The sequence below is a fragment of the Carassius carassius genome, chromosome 15, assembly GCF_963082965.1.
Source record: "Carassius carassius chromosome 15, fCarCar2.1, whole genome shotgun sequence".
NCBI lineage: Eukaryota > Metazoa > Chordata > Actinopteri > Cypriniformes > Cyprinidae > Carassius > Carassius carassius.
In genome coordinates, this window is record NC_081769.1 from 33,265,933 (window position 1) to 33,283,723 (window position 17,791).

The following is a 17,791-nucleotide window of genomic DNA, read 5'->3' on the forward strand; positions in this document are numbered from 1 at the left end:
CTCAACTTAATGCATCCTTGCCGAATAATAAAAATGAATAAAAATAAAGTCTCTGCCTTCAGTGAACCTCACAGATTTCTAATTCTGTTTAAGATTTAATAAACGATGGGATGCAAGTCAAATGCTCTTTTTAAAAGAGAGGCACGACCCCACAAATGATGTCAGTGAACTCTGGGTTGTTCAAACAGCAGGGAAACAGCCAGAATGTGAATGATTAAACTCATAGAGAGTATAAGTAGTGGTCTGGGATGAACGTCTCCTCACATTGTGTTGAGCTCTTGCCAGCGGTGCGATCAGCAGCAGACATGGCCTTCAGCGGAACGTGGCAGGTTTATGTGCAGGAGAACTACGAGGAGTTTCTGAGAGCCATCTGTGAGTTTCTGTCAAATGATAACAGTTGCATCTCCCAAAGCATTGTATAAGCATTGTTTTATGCATGCAGTGCTTTTGGGAAATAAACTGAGAGACATCTGGAGTCATTTGAATTCCCTGCTATGATTGTTGGGCGACCACTCACAATCTTTCTGCTTCTCTTCCTTTCAGCTCTGCCAGAAGATGTCATTAAAATGGCCAAGGATGTTAAACCAGTGACTGAAATCCATCAAAATGGCAACGACTTCACCATCACATCCAAAACCCCTGGAAAAACCGTCACAAACTCCTTCACCGTCGGCAAGGAAGCTGAAATCACCACCATGGACGGCAAGAAACTCAAGGTAGAATATGTTTTTCTAAAATATTTTGATGTTGAACTGTTCAAGAAGAGTTGATTTAGAGTACAGAAGCTCAGTTCTTAATTAAAAAAGAGAAAATTATATATATATATATTAAATGTACGTTATGTATTATATACTGTAGAATTTTTATATTATTAATTATTTATAATATTTTGTAATATTATAGGCAAATAAAATTTTGAATATATGAATAATTATGAATAAATTGCATGAAAAATACAGTTCATAATGAATAATATTTTCTTCCGGACGATGCATCTGTTCTCGTGTGTTTCAGTGCATTGTCAGACTGGAGGGAGGGAAGCTGGTGTGTCAGACCGATCGGTTCTCTCACATCCAGGAGATCAAGGGAGGAGAGATGGTGGAGGTTTGTGTTGCTCATCAGAGCTCAGACCTGTCTAGGTGTGTATTACATATGAACATTTGCCATTTTCTCTTCCCAGACCCTGACAGTAGGAGGAACCACCATGATCAGGAGGAGCAAAAAGATGTGAAGAGTTACTATTTAAATAAAGCTCTGGTTTATCATCCTAGTGTGTGCTTCTTGTGATTTGGTTCATCGCTCAAATAAACAAACATTTTCTTAATATTTCCTGAAATATGAACAAAAATGTAAATGGTAGCATACAGAAATACCAAACCTTTAGGCCAGCATGTGCTGTAATTAATAAATCAACATACAAAACACACATAACCTGCCCCAATGTCAAATATTCTTGTAAAAAAAAAAAAAAAAAGATTATTTACTTACATTTAATTTAACAGATCTCAGCCTATGTGTTGCTCTCCCTGAATAAATGTTTGTTTGTTTTAAAGATATTCCTTAAGATAAAATGAAAAATATAAATAAAAAATAAAGATATTTATATAAAGAAATAAACATAAAAAACCCAGATATTAAAACATTCTACAGCTTTTTTATTTTTCAGACTCAGTAATGTTTTTAGATATTATTAAACATCTGCATTCATAACTTTAAAGGCTTATTTTCGTAAATATTGAACTTTTTTTAATAAAGTCCATATTAAACAACATAACGTGCGTCGTATGTAAACCATAGACCATAGACAGTAACATGCATAACATGCAAAAAACATGCATTTTTAAAAATAATTTATCTAAAATAACAAAATATTTATATTTTATATTCTCGAATAAAAACAGGCCATTATAAAATAATAAAAAAAGTTAAAACAATTATGCAAACAGAAATCTTTGTCTCGGCCCGGCGGTGACGTCATGGCGCGCATGCGCGTGTGCCAGTGTACGTGAGCACGTCGATCAGGACTGCGGCCTTCGCGCGCTTCGTGTTTCTCTGTGCGTTTGAGGAGCTAAAGATTGCTATTTTTTTTAACATGGCGAGATACATGCGACCTCCAAACACGTCTCTGTTCATCAGAAACATCTCCGATGACAGCAGGTTAGTGCGTTTAGTGAGTATCTTCAGTAGTTAGTGCAGCGGTCTGCGTCGGCCGCGTTTGCGTCGCTAAAATATCCCTCACTAGCAGAAATATGTCGTGTGTATTATTAATAAACATCAAAACTCGACGCTCATCTAAAGCTAAATTCATAATTGATATGTTTATTTGATATGTAGACTGTTTTTTGTCTAATATTTGCTGCAGGATTGGGTTTCTTCCTATTTTGGCTGGGATTAGATGTATGAATATTCATGAGGAATGCTGCATACGTAATGAGTGACGTTTCAAAGTTAAACTATCTTAATCACGGTATCTTTAGCCCAGGTTTAGTGTGAAACGCTTCAACTAATCGATTCGTGTTGAATCTAGTGAAGATTTTAAATCTTGGTGGGTTATTTTTTGTTTGTTTATAATGTCTGCTCAAACTGCTTAAATCAGCCTGTATATGTTTCCCAAAATACCAATAATACCCCTACCCCTTATACAGTATAAGGCAATATACCAGAAATTATGTTTCAACGAAAGTAAACTGGTTAGGATTTTTCTTCCGTTCGTTTTTGTCCATACGGAAAAAAATCGTATACTATTCTAGTTATATATATATATATATATATATATATATATATATATATATATATATATACATTTTTCCTAATAATCAAGTTAATAAAAAAATATTAAGTAATTTTTAGTGTTGTTGTAATTTGTTGTTATTTAAAGCAATATGTATGTTAAAATATTACGGTTTAATTTATAATACAATTATATTTAGTTTATTTTGGGAATGTATAATTATTTTTTATTAATTTAGAAATGTAATTTTTGGATGTTTTTTATGAGTATTTTTTCAAATATTAATATTTGTTTTATTTAATGTTTTTTTGTCATTTATAATTTCAGCTTTGGTTTTAATCTTTTATCAGAGTTATATATATGTATGTATGTATATGACAGCATTTCTTGTAATTTTGTGTTGATTTGTATTATTATTATTTATTATTATTATTATTATTCATTTTTTTTTAAATACCAAGTTTCATTTATTTATATATATTTTTTCAATGTTCAATGTAAATCAGAAGGATTGGCGAGTCTCCTCGTGATTATGGGTCGTTTAATTTTTCATGAATTTGGGAATTTGAAGCAAATCTGAGAGCTTACATGGTGTGATTTTCCTCAAAGCTCTCAGAGAGACGAATGAATGTCCTGTGATTTCATGGTACTTTAGGCCAGAGGATTTGCGTCGTGAGTTTGGTCGTTACGGACCTATAGTAGATGTCTACGTTCCTGTTGACTTCTATTCACGGCGACCAAGAGGATTTGCATACGTACAATATCCTTTATAGAAAAATGTGTAAAAGAAAGAACAGATTGTGAACTTTTAAAGGGATGTTTCATTAAAAAGAAATCTGACTTTTTTTCCTTTTGTGTAAGCCAAAAAGAGATACTGAGCAGAATGTCCAAGCTGCTCTTTTCCATATAATGGCAGTGAATGTGGACCGGAGTGGTAGGTAGTTCCCTTAATCACTTATTTCAATGTAAACTTATTTTTATGGTGTTTTAGTCATTTTTTTTTTTTAGAGCGGCTCTGCTCCAGTCCCCATTCACTTCCATTGTAATCGGATGAAAACGGTTGTGATTTTGGGTATAAAGTCTCTTTAAAGCTTGATTGGACCGTGGACGTGTCCGATGTTTGTCTCCTAACCTTATATTTCCTCTGTTGTTGTCTCAGAAAATGTAAAGACATACAGTTCTGGAGACCTTCCCTACAAAGAGTATATAAAAGGGCCGATGTAGAGTAGATTCAAGACAAAGACAATAAAGAGAGAGTTAAAGCTTGAAGATTCAAAGGGGACCAAAATTGGAGTCAAGGCCTCGTTCTGACCAAAGAAAGAGGAAAAGACTAAAGGTTATTGGGCACAGACATCCCCAAGTCCTTCTCGGAGGCGGTTAAAGACAATAAAGGTCAAGCTGAAGGTCAAAGGTCAAGCATGTTAAAGGTAACCTGTTTTAATGCTGTATCCTACCATCAAAGAACACATGATTTCTGTTCGTAATCAAAGGCAGTTTTACAATCCATCATATCTTTCCCTTTGATTCGCTCCTGTGTCCTTCAACGTTTCTGGGGTTTTCTGTAACTGCAGGAACTTTCTGAACTCGGTTCATTTTCAAATATTTAGTTTTACTTGATTTTTATCTTGATGTTGTTTTTTATTTATGTCCAGTTAGTCATTTTAGTGTGCATTCATATTTTTTATTTGTATTTATTTATAAATTAAAATTTGTATAAATAGAAAATTATATTTATTTATAAATTATTAAATAATTGTTCAGTTATTTATTATGCTATATTTATATATATATATATATAGATAGCATAATAAATAACTGAACAATATATATATGTTTGTCATTTTTATTATTTATACATTAAATTTTTTTTATAAAAATGAGGATTGCAAAATGATTGATCCCATTCAAAATAAGCTTGTTTACAAATATATGTTTGTGTGCTGTGTATATTATGTATATAAATATACACACAAGAATAAAATAAGGACTGTGTGTGTGTGTGTGTGGTATATTATGCATGTTTATTTTATAAATAACATTTATTTATATATACTTAATGTGCACAGTACACACAGTATGTAAACAAACTTTTATTTTGAATGTGATTATTTGTTTTGCAACCTTAATAAAAATAATAAATTTTAGCTTTCATATATTTATAGTAGGTTTAGTTTTTATTAATATTTTTGTATTTTTTTTTTTAGTAATTTTGTCAATTTTATTATTTTAGCTATTTAATTTTGTTTTCATTTTATTACGTTCGGTCTTAGTATTAAAATTTGATCAATTAGTAAATAATTCTCTATATAAGATCTTATTTTTATTTAAAAAAAATTATCAGTTGTGCTTTTGTTACTATTTATTTCAATATTATATAAAAACTAATTATAAAAAAGTTTAACATTTTTATAATAATTTTTTTTCTAGTTAGTTTTAATATTTTTATTAATTTAAATAATTTTGTGGTTCTTTTATTTTTATTATTATTAATTTTAGTATACATTTTTGTTGTTTATTTTAATGCTTCTAGTGTTTATTAATATTTAATACGTTATTTTTTTCCCATATTTCTATCAAACATACACAAACCAAAAAGTTATGAATAAAATGTATTAATACACACATCATATTTTCACAAAAATATTTTTTTGCATGAAAACCATTAGAATATTCTTTAGATTTTTTTCATGATTCTTTCACACAAAAGTGCCTGAAGTTGAAGAAACACCCTTAAATACACTTGTGTATTAATTTCATCAAACACCGTTGCCGTTTATCAGAATTAATTCAGATGATTATTTGTGTTTTGCTTTATGATCTGTAATGTTTTTGGTGAGATGGTGCGTTCAGTTTCTGTCATATGGATGTTCATCGGTGTGTGTGTGTCAGACCTGTAAAAATGCAAAGCCTTAACCTCATCAGCATGTTCGAGGACGTCCGAGACGCAGAGGATGCGCTGCACAACCTGGACAGGAAGTGGATCTGTGGACGGCAGATCGAGATTCAGTTTGCTCAAGGAGACAGGAAGAGTATGACACTGGTTTTCTGCATGCCAAAAATTAATACAACTTTTTTGAACTGCAAAAATTAATTTTTTTTTTTGTATAAATCCATTTAAATATTTATTTTTCAATATATGTATATTTTTTAATATATATATATAAATATATAATAAAATATTACTAATTGGCATGCATTTGTCTTTTTGTCATGTGCAGCTCCTGGTCAGATGAAATCCAAAGAGAAGCGCTCTCCTCGCAGCGACTCGCGGTATGATGACTATGAGCGCGACGGCCGGCGCAGACGCTCACGCAGCCGCAGTTATGGCAGAAGCAGATCTCGCAGTCCTTCATACGAACGCCGCCCGCGCAGATCAGGAAGCCCCAGAGAGTGAGAACAAACTCGTACTGATCTAGGCCCGTTTTATTTGAATGTTGCAATTAACATTTTTCTTTTTAAACCTTTATTTGAATATGGCAACGTAATATCGTGCTCTACAGTATTTCTATGTATAAAACTCTGACAGAGACTATCAGCCAATCACTGAGTGCATAGTTAGTAAGCATGCTGACATCATCCACAGCAACGAGGTTAGCCCCGCCCCCTTACTCTCAGCTTCAGACTTCTCTCTTTTCCTTAGTACAAGTTTGTCTCAGCAGCTTTGTAATTGGTTTTAAGAGAAAACTCTTAGCTAAAACTTTTACTGCTATTTAGAAGAACGCTTAGTGGTGAGATAAAGATTGTCCAGATTTCAAATCAGTCTAAGATACAAACAGAAAAAGTGAATTGTATTCGATTCGAATTGTAGTAGAAAATCTATATAGTAACACTTTACAGGTCCTGTTAAGTCAAGTGTTGTTTCATTAACTAATAATGAGCAATGCAAAAATATAATTTCCCCCCAAAAAACATCCTTGAACTTATTTTTATTATAATGTCTGTATTATAATATATAAAATAATCATTAATAAAAATTAGTTAATTCAAATTTTGCTGCCCATTAGAATTTTCTCTAACATATCCATAAACCACCCTCATTAAAGTTAGAGGCATTTATTTATTTATACTTTTTTCACTTTTGAATTTTACAATTAAAAAAAAAAAACTTTTTTTTTTCCTAATAATGAACTTTTTTTTTTTTTTTTTTTACTGCGCAAACTATAATATATTATATATAATAGAAATGCACTATATTATTGAAACAGTATCGTAATTGGCCGATAATGGCTACAAAAATGTAAATATCGGTATAGGAACGATATGAAAACGTATGTCTTGCCGATAAGAGAAATACATTAGCTCAGTAAGGAGTTTTAATTCCAAAGGGGGCGCTGTTGGCCTACTTCTATTAAAATGAATGCAAAACACACAAATATTTAGACTGTTTCTGATTAAATAAAGCATTAATTGATGCCATAAAATCATGAGTATGTTTTGATTTAAAGGTTAGAAGCTGTAGCTTAGATGAACAAAAAAAATCACAAATATGACACTTTAATTTTATAAATACTGATGTATTCATTGATGTGTAATATGTTACTTTTTTAAAACAAATTATGAGCACTAAAAGATTTTCAAAATTTTTACAACTATTTTGCTTTAGACCATTTACGAATGTTAAGTTACCAATGCATCTTTCTCAAAAAAGTAATAGATAAATCCAGTGATTGAATAGTTTATTTGTAGTTATTTTAAAATCTTTAGTTTACTGTCATTATAAAACTTCATTATTGTTTAATTCTAACAAATAACTCCTTGTTCAAAACTAACCAAAAAATAATAATAATTAGCTTCTGCACAGGAGAGATTTTGTTGTTTAAAAACAAAAGGAAATATATCTGTATCGGCCAAATTAGTTGAAAAATATCTGCGTATCGGCAAAAATCCAATATCATCTCGAATATATAATATTAATATTTTAATTTGAAAAAAAAAAATCACACCCTGATATTGTCTACATTAAAAAAAACTGTTTTTACAATTATATTCTTATTATAATTTTTTTATAAATAAAAATGTATTTTTCATTTTAAACTTTTACCCCACCATCCCCAAAGCATTGCTTTCTAAACCACTGTTTGCTGATATATTGCATGTTTTTGAACAGTTCTCGGTCGCACGGCAGACACCGGAGGAGCAGAAGTCGTGAGAATGACAGGTAAAATTCATTGCATTCACATCAAGAGGTTGCGTTTTTCTCTTTCTAAAGGTTTATAGTTGGGATGCACGATATTATCGGAAAATTATCGGTATTGGCCGATAAAGGCTTAAAATGTAAACACAAAAAAAATAAGCCGATACTTCGAGGGCGCTGTTGGACTATTTGTAATAAAATGAAAGTAAAATACACAAATATCGTTAAGATACTTGTTTCTGAATAAATAAAATTGTATCCATGTCACACAATCATAAGTCTGCATTGATTTAAAGGTCAGAAGCTAAAGCTTACATTATTAAAAATCACAGTCATTTTTAAAACTTTCAATGTACTCTTCATTTTAATAAAGTCTAACAAACATGTTTTTGCTCAAAACCAACCAAAAGTAAAAAGATTTATCATTTCTGCACAGGAAATATTTGTAGCAATAGACAACAATACATTGTATAGGTCAAAATTATAAATTTTTGTTTCATGTCAAACATCATTAGAATATTAAGTAAAGATTATGTTCCATTAAGATATTTTATTTAAATTTTCTACAGTAAATATATCAAAATTTAATCTTTGATTAGTAGAGTAAGAACTTCATTTGGACGACTTTAAAGCAATCACAAAAGTTACATTATTTGCATGTGCTTTAAAGCCTTACTAGTTAAACATTTCATTCTGATGTGCGCTTTTTCTGAAAGTATACGCTCAAAGCATGCACTAAAAAGCTGGTGATTACTGAACTAAGTTATCTTTGCGCTAATACTGTCAAAATACACAATGTTTACATGTAGACTGTTGGTAATGTTTAAGTAAAAAGTTACTTTAGTCATTAAAGGCATATTTCACCTTAAAATTTTATTTGTCATTACTCACCCAATCCTGTATTAATTTCTTTCTTGTGCTGAACACAAAAGATATTTTGAAGAATCTGGATGAATATTAATTTTTATCTTAGCCCGTTTTGTCCTAAATATCCACCATACTTGAATTTTTTTTATAAATGTTTTTTTTTTTTACTTTTTACAAGAAACTTAGTTTGGCTGTACTGCTCGGACAACTTGACAAAAAAGTTAAACCTACATGACAATGAATAGTATATCGGATATCGGCAAAACTCTTAATATCGTGCATTCCTATTCATGGCACCAAAACAATAATGCATTAAGCTCAGCATCAAAGATGGTTTCCCACATTGGAAACGATCATTAAATCAAATGTTGTGTGTTCAGACACAGGTCACGTGATCACGGCCACAGACGCCACCGATCAGCCTCGCGATCTCCTTCACGTGACTCCAAATACAAGTCCAAGAGCCGGCGCTCTCGCTCCCGGTCCAGATCGGCTAGTCCTCGGGCGGAAGAGCTGCAGGTGTCGACCGGATCCCGTGAGGAAGAGCCCCACGTCCGCTCTGCCTCCCGCTCACCGTCCCGTTCCCGCTCGCGCTCCAGATCCTGGGCCGGATGCAAGTCTGGAGGCCGCTAGCATCGCTCTGCTCTTAAATACAGTCTCATGCAGCTTTCATTCAATCTTTGTGTTTAATCATGACGGCGCAGTAGCTTCTGCTTGTTCTCCTTCTTTTTGGATCCCAAACAAACGATGCAACTCGCTTGAAACTTGATGTTGTCAATGCAGTTCGTTCTTTTGTAAGAAACGTGCTTTGATGCCAGTATAAAGATGGCTTTATTTTTATAGTCAAAGATGAGCAGAGCACCAGCCGTTTTATTTCTTTCTGTTTGTTTGTAAAAAGATGCATGCAGAAACACTGTTAATAATGGGGGGGGGGGGTTACCCATGATATCTTTTTTTGGCGTTTGCTCGGAAAGATCGCAGTGTTAATGTTTTTGATTTTTCCAAGGTTATAATGTATTTGAAACTCAATTTGTATTTGTCAAGTCTTGATCGTAGCATCGGTTTATATTAAAGACGTAGTATTTTTTGTCATTGCAAAATAAACCTGATTCAAGCACTGTCTGCGTGATGCTTTTTCTTTTTGCATCTAGCCCAAAACGCACATTTTTGGCTGATACATTTAGCAAAAGTTTATTTTTTAAAACTTTATATAAAATAAAAAATACGTATTTGTGTTTTTAGCGATAAACCGTATGTAGCTCCTCCCCTTTTCAGCACTTCGCTAGTTGACTTGTTTTTCCGTTTGTAGGCTATTTCCAAACCGTTGATCGTACACTGATTTACATCAGCTTACCTTTTTAAACCAATTAATCAGATTTCACTCCAAAAATCACAGAAAAATACTTCTATAACTGTTCATAGCATTATATATGAAGGTGGCTAGTTGATTTGTTAATGAGTTTATAATAGGCTACATTTAGTTAACAAAAACAAAAAATAAACTATTTACAGCATTGCTTGACCTTTATTGCAACATTTACTAATACGCAGTATTTTAAAATCAATAGTTTGATCTGTCATCAATTCAGTGTAATGTTACTAATTGTATTTTTATTGAAATACTATATGGTAATTATAGGCTTGAGTCAGCTGGGGGCTTCATTTGATAAAATGATACCAGCTTTAATTAAACGTAGTGAAAGTATACATTTATATTTATTTAATGTACTTACTATAGGGTTAGGTTCAGGGTTTGGCTTAAGAGTTATTTGCATGTAATTATGCATAATTTATTATTGGTGTTACCAAGTTTTCATTGACCTTTGATGCAATTTGCTTAGTTTACAAAAAATACCAGTCATAAACGACCATCAGTTTATATTTTTATAAGCTGTATTTAAATGTACAGCAAATATTTCAAAAACTAGTTACTAATAATCGTAAACTGTATGTTGCATATTTAATTATCTTGGACATACACCAATATTTGTATTTTCAATTAAATTTCGCATTGCACTTGGTGGTCTAGTCAAATGATGAATCATAATATTTAACACTTCACACAATTTAGCCCTGCATTTTAGTACAGGTCACCTGGATATTCAATACTAATAGAATGGCCATGTAATTATACAAGTCTATATAAAAATGCATATATTTCTGTAGTAAATAGGTTTCTTGTGCACTGCATGTGGATTAATGCAAAAGAGCTGCTTTAATTTCCTACTTATGCACAGAATCTTATAATATTTCTAATGTGACCAGACTGTAAAATGCAAGTTTTTAGCATCTTAGAGCATTTCTTAAAGTAACTTTAGTGTGCATTTTGCAAGTATACCTTTTCCAACATTGCCATAAATAGTGAAGAAGTTGGACTTTGATTTATAAACAAAATATTCAAAACCAATTAAAAGACTTTCAAGACAGTGAGGCAAATACAGTTACAAATGTTTACATAAAAGTATTGGAAACACTTAGTAACAGGAACAACCTTATAAAGCATTTATTAATCTTATTTCATGTTAAATTTGACACTTACTACATTGTATCGGTTAACATTAGTTAATGCACTGCGATCATGATCATTATTATTAAATAGCATTAAAATATTAATAAATGCAGTAAAAAAATGTTGTTCATTGTTAATGCATCAACAAATAAGAATTTTTTTTGTAAAGTGTTACTGAAGTACTCAAAAAAAGAAGCAGCACAACACTAGTTTGCATCCAAGTTTATTTCTGAAATTCCCTACTCCCTCTATACAAGAAAAAATGACTGTCCACGAAGGCAGCAGTGAACTCTCAGTGATCGTAATATTTATGTTTAGGGTCAGGGAAGAAAAAAAATCAAATCACAGTGTAAGCTTTTTTTCTTTAAATACTCCTGCTGTCATCTTTGGCTGGGTTTGGCGGACAGTTTAACGTCAGGCCAAAGTCACGGGAAGTTACAGTTCAAGCCAATAGAGCTGCAGGCTTCAACTTCGCAAAAGCCAATGCAGGAATGTAGCATTATACTCGGATAACGGAAATAAAAAAAAGAAAATAAGAACAAGCCGTCCAGCGTTTGCAACGCAGACCAAAAACAAAAAGAAAAGACTGCCAGGGATGCGACAGCACTTTGTACATTTCATAAAACTGTATAGACAAAAAATAAATCTACAAAAATGGTACTAGTAATATTACACAACGATTAAACAGGGTTCGGTTCGTTCATCTACACAAAACCGAAGTTCTTGGTCTTGATGGCTAGTAAAAGTTTCTGTTTGAGAATCTGTTTGGAAGAGTAGAGTGGCACGTAGAGGCGAGAGATGCAGGTGTTGGCGGTGGGCAGGTGCTGGTCGTCCGGCGGCCGGATGGTGATGGAGGGCATGGGCTGGAAGCCTTCTTCACTGGCCGGCAGAGACGGGCTGGACGTCCAGAAGTACACCTGTGGGCGGCACACACACCAATGCATTAACATCTGTCACAGGCTTACACAGGGCTGCATGATAAATCGAAATAGTTTTATCAATGTGGTCTGAGAAAGTCAGCCGAGCATAACTCTGTCCAGTCCAACAGATTTGGCTTCTTTAACATGCAACACAGCTCCTTGTTCAAGCTCTTGTTTTGTCCAGGCTGGACTATTGCAATGCTCTTCCTGTCAGTTCTATGCATCGTGAGATTACTGGAATGCATCACGACTCTCTCCGGAATGGATTCTGAGCTTAGTTTTTAACAGCACACTCAAATGCTCACGAAAAAGTCCCGTTAGTGGTTAAATGTACTTGCACCTCAGCTTTTACCCTCGAGTTACCTTTGTAATTCTGTTCAAAGTTTTCAAACTGTATGAACGATTATTTTAGATTCAAGTGGTGTGTAAGGATTTGGATGCAAACAGATACAGCTATTTCTAAAGCATACAGCGCCATCTGCTGTTCAAAACTAAGCTCAGAATCGACTCGAAAGAGAAATTGCAATGCATTCCAATAACTAAATTTAAATTTAATGTATGCATTTAGCAGACGCTTTTATCCAAAAATCGAACCCCAAACCTTGCGCTTTATAGCGCAATGCTCTACCAATTGAGCTACAGGAATACCAAATAATCTCAGAACGATGCAGAACAATTACTCAATTCACGATGCATCGATTTATTGTCCTAGCCTTAATATTGTGTAGAGAAAAAAACATGTTTTTACCAGGTCCTGCCGCTCCGTCATGCTCATCTTCTCAACGATGGACCAGAACCAGCGCTTGAACTGAAGCAGCTTCTCTGCATTCTCACCTGGACGATCAAAACCACACGATTACAGATGACCAACAACATACAAACTGCTCATTCTTCAGTTATGAACATTTCAACAAACAGATCGGATTTATTTCATTCCATATGAGCTGAAAAAGTGATTGCATAATACCATTGAAAACAACCGGATATTGCAATAAAATATGCTTTGTATTCAATGAGGTCTTACAAAAAAGACCTCCAAATTATACACTATAACAAAGAATAATTTTATAATGTATGTGTAATAATGAACAAAGTGCTTTATATTCAACAGTTATGCTTCCATCCAAAAGTTGCAAATTAAACTGGAATATCACATTAAAGATTAGCAACGAAAGCTCGGTTTGCAGCTCATGTGTTGAACACTTATTTTACTATCACCGAGATACTGTTATAGGTTTCTTATTTGATTTTTTTTCTATTCTGGTTTTTAATTTTAATTAGTCTTAGCAATTTTGTTGTGTGCTTGTCATTTTTATATCCGTTTTTTTTTCGGTACTCCAAGTTCAACTAAATTAAGACATTGGCAACAAGCAGATTTTTTTTTTACTTTTATTTCAGGTTTTCCAAGTAACTAAATGTTGGGGGATTCGTTTGCAATTTCACAGAAAGATAGACTTAATTTCTTCATTTTGCATTTAAAGTAAATCTATCTCGATTTAATGTTTATGTTATGTTTATTTTTTTTGCAGTGCATGCAACATTGAATATCAAGCCTTAATGAATTATGAGTTAAGACCTTAATTTTCTAAGTCCTGCAGAAACCTTGCAAGATTTGATGAAAGATTGTGAAAGATTTATCCTGGCCCGAATTGTGCCTAAAAATACAAAGGATGAAAATGCTTGAAGTCTCACAAAAAAAATACTGACTGACTAATTGGAACTTTCAAAAAAGAAACAATGTTATAATTGTTACAAATGTAATGAAGATTCCAAACTGTCACATTTTCAAATCATTCTGAATTCAAGTTCTTATAAAGGCAAAGATGTATCAGTTCCATGCATCTTGGAGAACCAAGAGAAAACTATGTACCTGACTCGTCATTGAAAGAGGTGAAACTGATGAGCATCTGGACGTTGACTTCTCCACAGCCGTTGACCAGCAGTCTGAAGTCCTCAGCCGTCAGGTCTTCCAGAGCGTTCTTAGGAAGCACATCTAGAAGACCCTTCCTCATGGCCTGCAAAACAACATCCTTGCACTTACACATCTGCATGCTTCTCCTCATTTTTGACAGAACTTTACGAAGCAATAGCACAGATGAGAGCACATGTTCTTGTATCCTCACTCGAACAGTAAAAGTTGGCTTCAGTTCTCAGGGAGTGCATGCACTGAAAACCGTTTAGCTTGAATGCAATGGATGTCACACTGGATAAAAGCATCTGGCAGAGGTTCAAACTTCTGAAGTGTGAAGTGCACTCACATGCAGAGGCTGTTCTGCCACCACCAGCATGCGGTGCTCTGCGTATCTCCTCACGTACTCGTACACGTTCAGAGGCGTCACAGGCATGTTGACCCCGCCGGAGAGGAGCTCCACCTGCAGAAGCAGCAGGAAACCTTCAGTCATGTGCACAGACGGAGCTCTAATGCTAACACAAAGATGCTGCAGCAATTACCTGTCCAGATCCTTCCTCCTTGCAGAGGTCGATGGCGAAGGCCAGGTCCATCGCTGCAAACACGGCCTCCGCCTCCTCGGTCTGAGAGTGACGAATCAGCTGCCGCAAACTCTCGTACATCACTGGGTCGAAGAACGCAAAGTCGTGCCAGTTGACCTGCAGACAAGAGAACGTGAGAAGGCAAACCTCAGTATGATTTCTGTGATGGAGAACACAGGATCCAGTCATACAGATGAAACTTACAGTACAAGTATATAGATTTTGAAGGGAAAAAAACCCAGAAACAGTTACATTTAATAAATTTGTTTTTTTTTGGACAATAGATTAGAATTAAATTATACATTCATAAAGGAGACATCAATTGTTAAAGTTTTATAAATGCAGCTGTTTAGATAGGGTTTTTATTGCATTTATGCCATTTAAGAACAATACAGAAAATTAAAAAAAAAAAACATTTTCATATGTTTTCATATATTTTTTTTCCAACAAATCTTCATATGGCCCTAAAACATTTTTGTTCAACTTTATAAATTGTTAAACGAAAATTACCTTTTCAATTAAATGAAATCATGAAACCTTATTTGAATAAACAGGAATATGGAAAAAGTAAAAAAAAAAAAAATTGAGACTTAAAAAAATAACAATTAACAGATTTCATAAGGCAGCGTAAAAAATAAATAAAGTAAAAAAAACAAAAACATTTTTTTAATTTAGTTTAAGTTTCATGAGTTCTTTTCTAGATTTAAACAGAATCTAGAAAAAAATATTCATAGGGCCATAAAAACATTAATTTTGTTAAATCTTCTAATAAATTGATTTCACAGAGCTCTAAAAAGGTCATTTTTGTTATGCAATTCAATATCAGTTTTATTTTTCCTAAAATTCTTTTTATTTTTATTTTCAAATTCTGTTTTCCGTTTTAAATTTGAGTAATAAAAAAATCATGTCAAATTAATCGTAATCATGAAACGTACATAATTTATCAGTTTATTCAAAGTTTCATGAATTTAATTAGACATGCTTTTACCTAAACTTTAACCATTAAAATAAATGGAATCCTGAAAAAAAAAAAAAAAAAAATCGAATACAATTTTTTTTTTTGCCTAAAGTGATTTTGTCACTATTAAAAAATTATTAACATTTAGATATTCACCTTCCTGCCGAGCAACACTTTGATGACGTGTCTGTTGAGGGTGATGGGGCAAAGTTCGTTCTGTAACAGACACAAGCCAAGTATCCTGGAGGCAGAAGAGTCAGGGTTATTGTTGGAAGTTCATTCAGTGGTTCAGTCTCACACAGATGCTCGGGTGAACGTGTCTCTCGTACCTGCCGATGTTTCGGAAGCAGTTGAGCCTGGCCTCAGTGTTCTTGCCTGGACGGGGCGAGTAAAAGCCCCTCTTGCCGGGTTGGTAGAACAGAGGAGCATTATCGTCTCCATCCTCGGGGTCGTCCAGCTCCATGTCAACCACACTGCGGGTCGATCCGTGCCTCTTTCGGTTCTCCTGCTGCTGGAATATATGGAAATTGCTATTAAAATCAGATCACAGATTAAACTCCAAAAACCCAATACAGCTCAAAGTGATAAGAAGAGAGTTCAATGCTGAACTGAACCTGATGCAAAGGACCAGACAAGAGTCTTTAGGGTTTTAGACAAAACATACCTGTGCTTTTTCAGGAGTGTCGAGGAGGCCGAGGTCCAGGATACTGTCAGCGCCGTTCTCCCTGTGCAAGAGAGAGAAGCTCATTAAAGACACTCAAATATCCAGTGCACCATTAAATCAAATGCTTAACATTTAATGTTTTAAACAACAACAATAATTTAATTAGTTTATCTTTAATAGCATTAAGTATGTAATATTAATTACAATTAAAACGGTTTGTTAATTAAATGTTGCATGCATATAATGATGATTAAATACTATAATAATAATAAATAAAAAAAACTAAATTATGTACATAGTTCAATGTAGATGATATAGAGTATTTAATTAAAAGTATTTTTTTTTTTCAATTTTTAATAATGTAAAGAATACATTTAATAACATTCAATAATGATGATTAAATATTATACTATTAAAAATACACAATTAACTACTATAATTACATAAGTTACATGGTTACCTAGATAATTCTGTAATTTATTTTATTAGTTATTATAGTATTTAATATTTCATTTTACTCAATACTACATACACTGACTGGTAAGAACTAAAATGGTAGATATGCATGAACATAATTATGGAATACTACAATAGTAATTTCATAATTATGCACGCAGTTATTTAAGTAATTCTTCATGCCATTACTTACATTGTAAATTAAATGCATGTCTTTTTTATTATATTTAGATGCTCCTATATTCATCATAGCAATGGTTTTGTATTTGTGTATGTGAGGTGTTCCTGAAAGGTGTGTCGAGATGATTGACCTTCCGTGAGTGATGAGGAGCTCCATGGCTTCTTCCACACGGGCTCTGAGCGAGTCCTCGCTGGCCAGGAGCAGCAGCAGCTGAGCGGGAGAGAGCTCCAGCAGCATGCCTGTGATTTTACTGGCAAAAGCCTGTAGAGAAAAGCACACATTACACACTTAAACAGCTTGTCAAAGCCACATGTGTACCTGTGATGTGAACGCTGATGGCTGCGCTGGTCTACCGGCTGCATGGCATGCACTCGAGGGTAAAGTCTCTCTCCTAGAGCTTGTCTGTGAGCCGGCAGCGGCTCTGATTCATCAATCGGGTTTCCTTCCGATGCAGGTCTGAACGGCCGTGTGTCGATCGACAGCTGTCTCCTCGAGTCCCTGCAAGAAATCAATAAGTAAATAAATCAATAATTGTAAATAAAATAAATATTATACACACACACATACATATATACATACATATATACATATATATATATATTAGGGGTGTAACGGTTCACAAAATTCACGGTTCGGTTCGATACAATACACTGGTGTCACGGTTCGGTTCGGTACGTTTTAGATACAGCAAAAAGAAAAAATTGGCAGATAAATTTCCTTGATTTTTAAAAAATGTTTTATTTATTAAAACTAACAAAGTATGTTTTTTTTGTTTTTTTTACATAGAAGATGGGTAAAGAATAGCTCCATCATTGTTCAATGTTTTCTTAGCAGCATACTGTATAAAACAAAAACAGCTCCTTATAAAAAAAAATATGAAA

General features: G+C 33.5%; 3 protein-coding genes across 9 annotated transcripts in view; 2 read left to right on the top strand and 1 right to left on the bottom strand.

The window, feature by feature from the left end:
- Positions 1–200: 200 nt before the first annotated feature.
- fabp10a (fatty acid binding protein 10a, liver basic) lies at positions 201–1,270 on the top strand. Its single transcript, XM_059567146.1, has 4 exons — positions 201–372; positions 544–716; positions 1,015–1,104; positions 1,181–1,270. Exons 1-4 carry the CDS (start codon positions 249–251, stop codon positions 1,229–1,231), a joined length of 438 nt encoding a protein of 145 aa, XP_059423129.1. The 5' UTR covers positions 201–248; the 3' UTR covers positions 1,232–1,270.
- Positions 1,271–1,986: 716 nt separating this feature from the next.
- srsf10a (serine and arginine rich splicing factor 10a) lies at positions 1,987–9,850 on the top strand. 2 transcript variants are annotated; one of them, XM_059568571.1, is made up of 6 exons: positions 1,987–2,157; positions 3,387–3,491; positions 5,657–5,760; positions 5,950–6,121; positions 7,839–7,889; positions 9,113–9,850. In XM_059568571.1, the coding sequence occupies exons 1-6, from the start codon at positions 2,093–2,095 to the stop codon at positions 9,363–9,365; spliced, it is 750 nt and encodes a 249-aa protein (XP_059424554.1). In that variant the 5' UTR covers positions 1,987–2,092; the 3' UTR covers positions 9,366–9,850. The 2 variants fall into 2 exon arrangements, with proteins under 2 accessions (XP_059424554.1, XP_059424555.1); XM_059568572.1 differs by lacking the exon at positions 3,387–3,491 and adding an exon at positions 3,891–4,158 and having other exon boundaries at positions 2,013–2,157; positions 5,621–5,760.
- A 1,598-nt stretch (positions 9,851–11,448) lies between these two features.
- The window catches only part of LOC132158928 (E3 ubiquitin-protein ligase UBR5-like), a 59,019-nt gene continuing 52,676 nt past the window's right edge, over positions 11,449–17,791 (bottom strand). For 5 of the 6 annotated variants that reach the window (XM_059568560.1, XM_059568558.1, XM_059568561.1 and 2 more), the window contains exons 49-58: positions 17,264–17,408; positions 17,041–17,171; positions 16,274–16,334; positions 15,939–16,120; positions 15,766–15,850; positions 14,613–14,768; positions 14,420–14,533; positions 14,032–14,176; positions 12,910–12,995; positions 11,449–12,158 (exon numbers count right to left, since the gene is read on the bottom strand). In XM_059568560.1, coding sequence (XP_059424543.1) covers positions 11,946–12,158; positions 12,910–12,995; positions 14,032–14,176; positions 14,420–14,533; positions 14,613–14,768; positions 15,766–15,850; positions 15,939–16,120; positions 16,274–16,334; positions 17,041–17,171; positions 17,264–17,408 — 1,318 coding nt within the window. In that variant the 3' untranslated portion in view covers positions 11,449–11,945. The remainder of the gene's footprint in view (positions 12,159–12,909; positions 12,996–14,031; positions 14,177–14,419; positions 14,534–14,612; positions 14,769–15,765; positions 15,851–15,938; positions 16,121–16,273; positions 16,335–17,040; positions 17,172–17,263; positions 17,409–17,791) is intronic. The other variant, XM_059568557.1, reaches the window with a different exon arrangement.